General features: G+C 40.6%; 2 protein-coding genes across 2 annotated transcripts in view; one reads left to right on the top strand and one right to left on the bottom strand. All coding sequences in view use genetic code 11, as the record gives it.

Moving 5' to 3' along the window:
• Window positions 1–4,852, top strand: part of EGR_09732 (hypothetical protein) — a gene marked incomplete at both ends in the record, with an annotated part of 5,289 nt that extends 437 nt beyond the window's left edge. The window contains 6 exons of the mRNA XM_024498981.1: window positions 6–282; window positions 3,083–3,183; window positions 4,014–4,069; window positions 4,109–4,195; window positions 4,229–4,306; window positions 4,708–4,852. Coding sequence (XP_024346617.1) covers window positions 6–282; window positions 3,083–3,183; window positions 4,014–4,069; window positions 4,109–4,195; window positions 4,229–4,306; window positions 4,708–4,852 — 744 coding nt within the window. The remainder of the gene's footprint in view (window positions 1–5; window positions 283–3,082; window positions 3,184–4,013; window positions 4,070–4,108; window positions 4,196–4,228; window positions 4,307–4,707) is intronic.
• Window positions 4,853–5,894: 1,042 nt separating this feature from the next.
• Window positions 5,895–6,389, bottom strand: part of EGR_09731 (IST1 protein) — a gene marked incomplete at both ends in the record, with an annotated part of 1,405 nt that continues 910 nt past the window's right edge. The window contains one exon of the mRNA XM_024498980.1: window positions 5,895–6,067. Coding sequence (XP_024346616.1) covers window positions 5,895–6,067 — 173 coding nt within the window. The remainder of the gene's footprint in view (window positions 6,068–6,389) is intronic.

The following is a 6,389-nucleotide window of genomic DNA, read 5'->3' as shown; positions in this document are numbered from 1 at the left end:
ATGAGAGCAGTGAAGATGAAGACGAGGAGGAGGAGGAGGAAGAAGAGGACGAGAATGAGAGCAGTGAAGATGAAGACGAGGAGGAGAAGGAGGAAGAGGACGAGAATGAGGACAGTGAAGATGAAGAAGAGGGACAGAAAGATGATGATATAGAAGAAGAAGAAGAAGAGGAAGGGGAGGAAGAAGAAGAAGGAGTAGAGATAGGAGTGGAGGAAGTTTTGGATATAGAGCTAGAGGAAGAGGAGGAGGATGGTCAAGAGGGCGAAGGGGAGGAAGATGAAGGTGAGAAAGTGGGGCAAGAGGATGAAGGCCAGCTAACAGTAGGCGTGTACTGATCCAAATGAGTCAAACCCTTCAGGTAAAGATTCCCAAAACTTATTTTTAAATTCATGGCTATATTGCCGGTTAGAAAGGAATTAGATAATCCGGTTTTAATAGAGACTTCGAAGATAGATGCCAGTAACAATTCCAGTGATGTCGAGAGTGAGGCTGTTTTAGTTGTTAGTCGCCTTAGTCAAGCGCTAAAGTGTTCGAGTCTTCATTCGAAGTGATTTATTTGGCCTTCAATTTACTTGATATTACTGTGGTTAAATAACTGTATTCTTAATGGTAAAATCCACTTTTTGATCACTTCTTCACGATTTTTAATAAAAGTTGACTCAAGTCTGTCAATACTCTGTCATTTCACCACTCTTTCACCTTGGTGTTAAAAGCCCACTCCACCTAGCTCCTCGTTTAACTGAATCCGTAATTAGGACACATTCCAGAATCTGGTCCTTCAGACTAAGTCGGCTCATCGTTGAATTTGATCTGTGCCAAGACTAAGAGCAGCAATGCCTTTATTCCAGGTTATAATAGTCTCCACACTATGGTTTGATGTACGCATCTAAATATTACACTGTAATATAATGACATGCCTTAATTTACAGCTTTCAAGGCAACGGGGCATTGTCGGAGTACGTGGGTCCTTTGTTCCTTGTGGACAACAAAAAGCTGCTTTTGAAAATGTTATTAAATAATTTTATGGTTTTTTGATATGGGGGAATCAACTTTTATGGCTAGAAGGGGCACAAGATCGGGGATGAAGCACTCTAAAATAGAAACAGATTGAATTGGAAGACCCCGGCATTCATATGTCGCATCCGAATTACTCTTTAAGACGTAAGAGCTCATATTAAGCCTTTCAACATGGTTAAGGGGGAATGAAGTACAAGATAATTAGGTCTATTTGCAGGAAACTAGAATCCTTCCCTATAAAAGTACCAAAAACTTTGCTGAAACTTATGGAAGGGGTACTAAAAGTGATTCAGGTCCAAATAAATGCTTAGCATAGGATTGGAAGATGTAGATATATCTTAATTTAATCCTTAGGCCTTTGCATGCTTCATAAAAAACTTGTGCAATGAATGTAAAATACTACTAGCTCCTCTTCAAGTCCTCCATTCATCGTAACGTTTCCATAGGAACTGGTGGTGTTTAGTCTACTGTGATGTAATTCAGTACTATATACCTGTTTTCTGTTGGAGAGAAACAGTTTAGGAGCCTCATTTGACAGCAGACCATTTGCAAATTCGACAAGAAGGTTTCTACGGCTATCCAATTTGTAATACAAAATTTACACACAGTTATTTGGTAACCGTACGCATTGTAGGGGACATGACACCTTGAGATCATTGAGAACTGAGTATAGGGAGTCGTTGTATTCCACCTACCTAGAAGCGTAAGCCATTTTTCTCTACATAACTGTGACACCCCATCAATCTGGAGGTTATGTAAGTTCGATTACAAACAAATAGTATTTATTACAGTTGTGGGGCGGTAATGACGCACATCCAAAAGTTTCCGTAGGGCTTGATGTAGCGCCCGATTTCCTCCTGAAGACGAAAGAAGTTGCAACACTTAGACAGAATAATTATTGCTAACGTACAGAAGGGATAAGGGGTAACTAGTAAGACTCGGAGGTTAAACCTCCTAGCGGGACCACAAGAGTAGTAGGCACTATAAGGGGAACACCCGCGAGCTAACCGTTTCAATCATCGAATTTGCGTACAACTTGACTGCAGCCTCGTTAATCCCTCTTGGTAATTCCACTGGGTCTGGAGAGAGAGAAGGGGAAATATGCTGACCTACCCGTATGCCCATCGGTAGTCATAGCAACACTGACCTAAAAGCAGAGTCATATAACAAAAGTGAAGGTTTAACATGGTTCCGTGAAGATAAGCTTTCACATGTGTCCTTTCTTGGCACATTTGTTCCCACTTCATTACTACTCTGCCTTATCTATCTGGGCTCAGTGGAGGAGGTACCGCGTGTTCTCTTTATTGACATCGTCAAATACAAGAACAGTAGAAAGCCCCGCAACGGACTTCTCCAGATGGGTCATGGCTAGTGTCGCTTCAGTCGTTGATAGCTTTCCTGCACCGATGGGGCTGGGGTATTTGGAGAAGGTAGTCATTTTCAAGCCTTCAGCTAGGGGTTATCACAGATTTCCCTTTCCACAGCATATGCACTTCCTCTCCCCTGCTAAGGTTCATCACCGAGCAGTGGAAATTTTGATCTTTGTGTTTTAAGATAGGGTTCGCTTTCTGCTACCACCATTGTAGCTCTCCGAGACTTCCTTGCCGACGAGTGAAAACAAGGCAATGACAGTACTGTGGCATTGGAACCCCATTAACCTGATGTCTGGGCCTTGTTAATAATGGAGATTAACGGAAAGAGACGAAGATAAGTGAAATTCATTAATGAAGCAGCATTTTACTTATCTGTAATTTGCCATCAGGGTAGAAACAACCTTCAAGCTATTTTATAAAGACGTGTATGTATTGCCACTCTGGTGCGACACGCATTAATAGGAGCAACTTAATTGTGTCACTTTGCCAAAACTGTTTAATTACTGTCACTACAAAGGGCTGTGATACTCTCAAGGTGCAATATGCATTCAAAAATACCTGGTGGGAAAATTTTGTAAGTTTTTGATGTGGCTTACTCACTTGCTGCCACTTGATGGGACGTCAAAAGTCCATACGACTGATCAAAAAGGATCGCTTGAGACTATAAGATCCAACGGGTATTTGTATCTTAGGTGCCTCCTCAAGGTTTTTATGTGATTTTAAAAGGTATCCATGGGAATTCGGTTTTTGGTACATGTTAGAAAATATAATAAATTCGGTCTTGGCTTATAAAGTTTGATCAGTAAAGCGGATCCCATTTGCTAACGGGCCAGGAATGGGCTCCGCCATTGCTCTTGAGCTGGGCGGTCTGACCCTTGGGCCATGTCGGTAGCCCTAAGTTCTACTGCAGGTCAGCAACACATGCTCTTCCCCAAGTATAAGTCTTCTTTCGTCTTCAGAGAAGTCTCGGGGCGCTACATAAGCGACGGACCATCTCACGATTTTTGCCTTCTCGAAAAACCAATTTTGTTTTCATATTCTACTAACTATTCTGACATTTTATCGGATGAATATTCTCTCAATATAAGGAAAATGGGTCGTTATTTGGCGTTGGAGCATGGCAAAATCAAAATTAACAGGTTATTTGCCTGACTAGAAGGCAACGCAGCGGTGTAGACGATCAAGCTACGTAGACTTGAGCGTCCGCGCGGTAAAACACACAGCCTTATCAAATACCAAACTGCTACAGATGCTGGCCCGGATAAATTTTTTACAATCGAATTACATTTGGTTCTCTCTGGTCGATCAAAATTACTTGGTTAAATTGCAATTGTTTAAGATATTTTTGAATTGATAACTGGCACATTGGGGGCGTCTATTTTAAGATTTGCCATACGAAAAGACGCTCAGAATCACCTTTATAATACTAGTTGACGCACTCACTTACCTCTGTGTGCCTAAAGTATGAAGAAGTAAAAGTCAGAATCACGTGCTTGTGGCGATTTCTTTCGTTTCACTACCTAAAACCATATGATGAATTACTTTCTACGAAAAGGAGATATTGTTTAAATGATTGGTGGATCTTACAATCTTCAGAGGTTCTATGTATTTTTCACCAACCAGAGTCTCAATTTTTTTGTTTCGTGTGATTACAACTGTAAATCACTGAGTACATTTAAGTAGTGCCTTCGATACACCATCTCGATTATCAATTTCAGTTATACAAAACATATGGAAAAAAGGCGTCACGCTTACCATTTTTTGAATTCTGATAGTGGTGTATGTCAATGTAATCAGACACACAAGTGTAACAGAGCTTTGTTAATTTAAATCCTTAGCTATTGTAAGCATATCACAACTAGTGTCAACAAAGTAATCTCTCAAAATGAAGGCTGCTGTAAATTTCAAAGGAGAGGGTTTGAAAACAAATGCGCATAAATCACTGTAATTACCTCTACATCGCAGTCCTTTATCAGTAATGAGACCCTTTTTTATTATTTTTTAATCAAATCAGTAATAGTCTCCTGACACCTCGGTATTTCATTAGTTCCTGTTACTGATGACACTAGTCATTTAATCTATTGTAAAGATTAGCGTTGTGGTCCCTCCATTCGCATTGTGCTTGCCAAAATGATAACAAAGCCTTTTTCTCAGCCCATAATCTTTCTCATCTAGTCTGATAGGATCATTGGAATACGCGGTAAGAGTCTCAAGGACACTATTACTCACACTATAAATACCAGCGAATATTAAATAATACGGAAGTCACTTGTTAAAGATGGGCTAGTTAAGCTGCTCTTTTATTTAATCAAATGAGTGAGCAATTTGTACAGCTTTGTACGAAAACAGCCAGTGACAAGCGTTTACCCATTAATGACACCAATGAACGCCCCATTTTATGCACTCACTGTCAAAGTTCGAAAGAATGGACCAAACATTGTTTTGCTTATTTTGATATTTGAGCTATGAGGCTCCTTGAGGCTCATTACTAGCCTATTTGCCCAGGTGACCTGTTCACCTACACAAGCTCCTCAGCTTCCGCAATTTCGGTTATTGCCTTGTCATTATGCCATCTGACTCACCCCAAAGGCTTCCCAACCCCTCTGCACTTTAGGGTTTAATATGCCTCACGCTGCCGCCTACCATTATTCCTTCAAAGATGGCAATAGATGATGAAGTGTTTGGAATGATGAAGCCCACCTTGGTGGTACGAGTGGGAACTGTTAAATCTCATCAAAGCTCACCCATTTAGAAGTGTATTATTACCGCTCTTTGTGGGAATTAATACCTATTTTATCTAAGTGAAACAACAGTTTCGGAATGCCGGTTGCATCCCGGCAATATTGCTTGTGTGAATAATGTTGCATTAAAACACCATCCCGTTTAGAGCATCGGACTGCATACCAAGCCACAAAGCCGAATCGCTTAAGAGAGTGGAATTCGTTGTGGGGGAGGGCTATGGAGGCTATTGTCAGCGTGGTTACCATTGTCACCCACAGGATCTTCACAAAAACAAAAAAAAAACCTGCACTCAAGAATTTGCCATGCTATTCTGCAGAAAGCTCAACCGTAAGCGCAGAAAACTAGCCCACCGCTACCTCAGCCGGTCGCATAACAAAAAAACGTGATTTAGTTTATTTCAAGACGGTTCACACCACCTTATTTCTAAGCCTGGTCAATTAAAATATTAACGAGACTGCGTGGGAGGTTGCTTTCATGCCAGCCCACTCGTAAAACGACCCAGATCTGCGTGGTGATTATAGGCATCACGTGTCGTCAAATGGCGAATTCTACCGATTGAAATATTCACATTCAAGTGCAGACGATGCATTCCAAGTTTGAATTACTCGGTAGAGCCAATCAAAAAGGTTGTCAGCCAATTTAACGACCAGTAAACAAGTAAAAAATTGTGCAGCATTCAAGTAACAACAATATCCGATGAAAGTACGTCCGAGTACAGCAAAATGAAGAGAAGTAGTTCTAGGTAATATGGGGGAAAGTAAGTTAGTTATCTTTACGCAGATTATTAAACCGGGCAGAAAGAGCGTCGAAGTCATCGTCATCGTTTGTGGGAGGTAGTGTAGAACCGCCTCCTTTGCTCTCCTTATTCATCTGATCATCACTATTGGGCTTCTTATCAAACGGAATGTCGGGGTGGGAATAAGGGGGTGGTGACTCTAGATCAACATTTAGAAAAAAAGAATAAAGTCCAAAATTTGCAGCATTTTAAAATCGGTTTACGAGCAACAACTAAAACCCATAACTAAACAATTAACGAGAAAAGTGGCAGTGGTTCTGCATCCTCAATTGTCAACGTACAAGTAAAATGACCATCGATTTAAAATTTGTAGCACATGAGAAAGAATTAAAAAATCAACAAATGCTTTATTTTGAAGGCGAGCCAGGGACACTAAGAAAAATCGACAAGTTATGAGCGATCTAATACACGTCTGCTTTATAAGACATATCGTGTAAAACGAATAAATAACCAATATTCGT

The sequence above is a fragment of the Echinococcus granulosus genome (assembly GCF_000524195.1).
Source record: "Echinococcus granulosus chromosome Unknown EG_S00163, whole genome shotgun sequence".
In the NCBI taxonomy this organism is placed as follows: domain Eukaryota; kingdom Metazoa; phylum Platyhelminthes; class Cestoda; order Cyclophyllidea; family Taeniidae; genus Echinococcus; species Echinococcus granulosus.
Note: the sequence above shows the minus strand (reverse complement) of the source record. Positions and strands in the feature narration are given on the sequence as shown.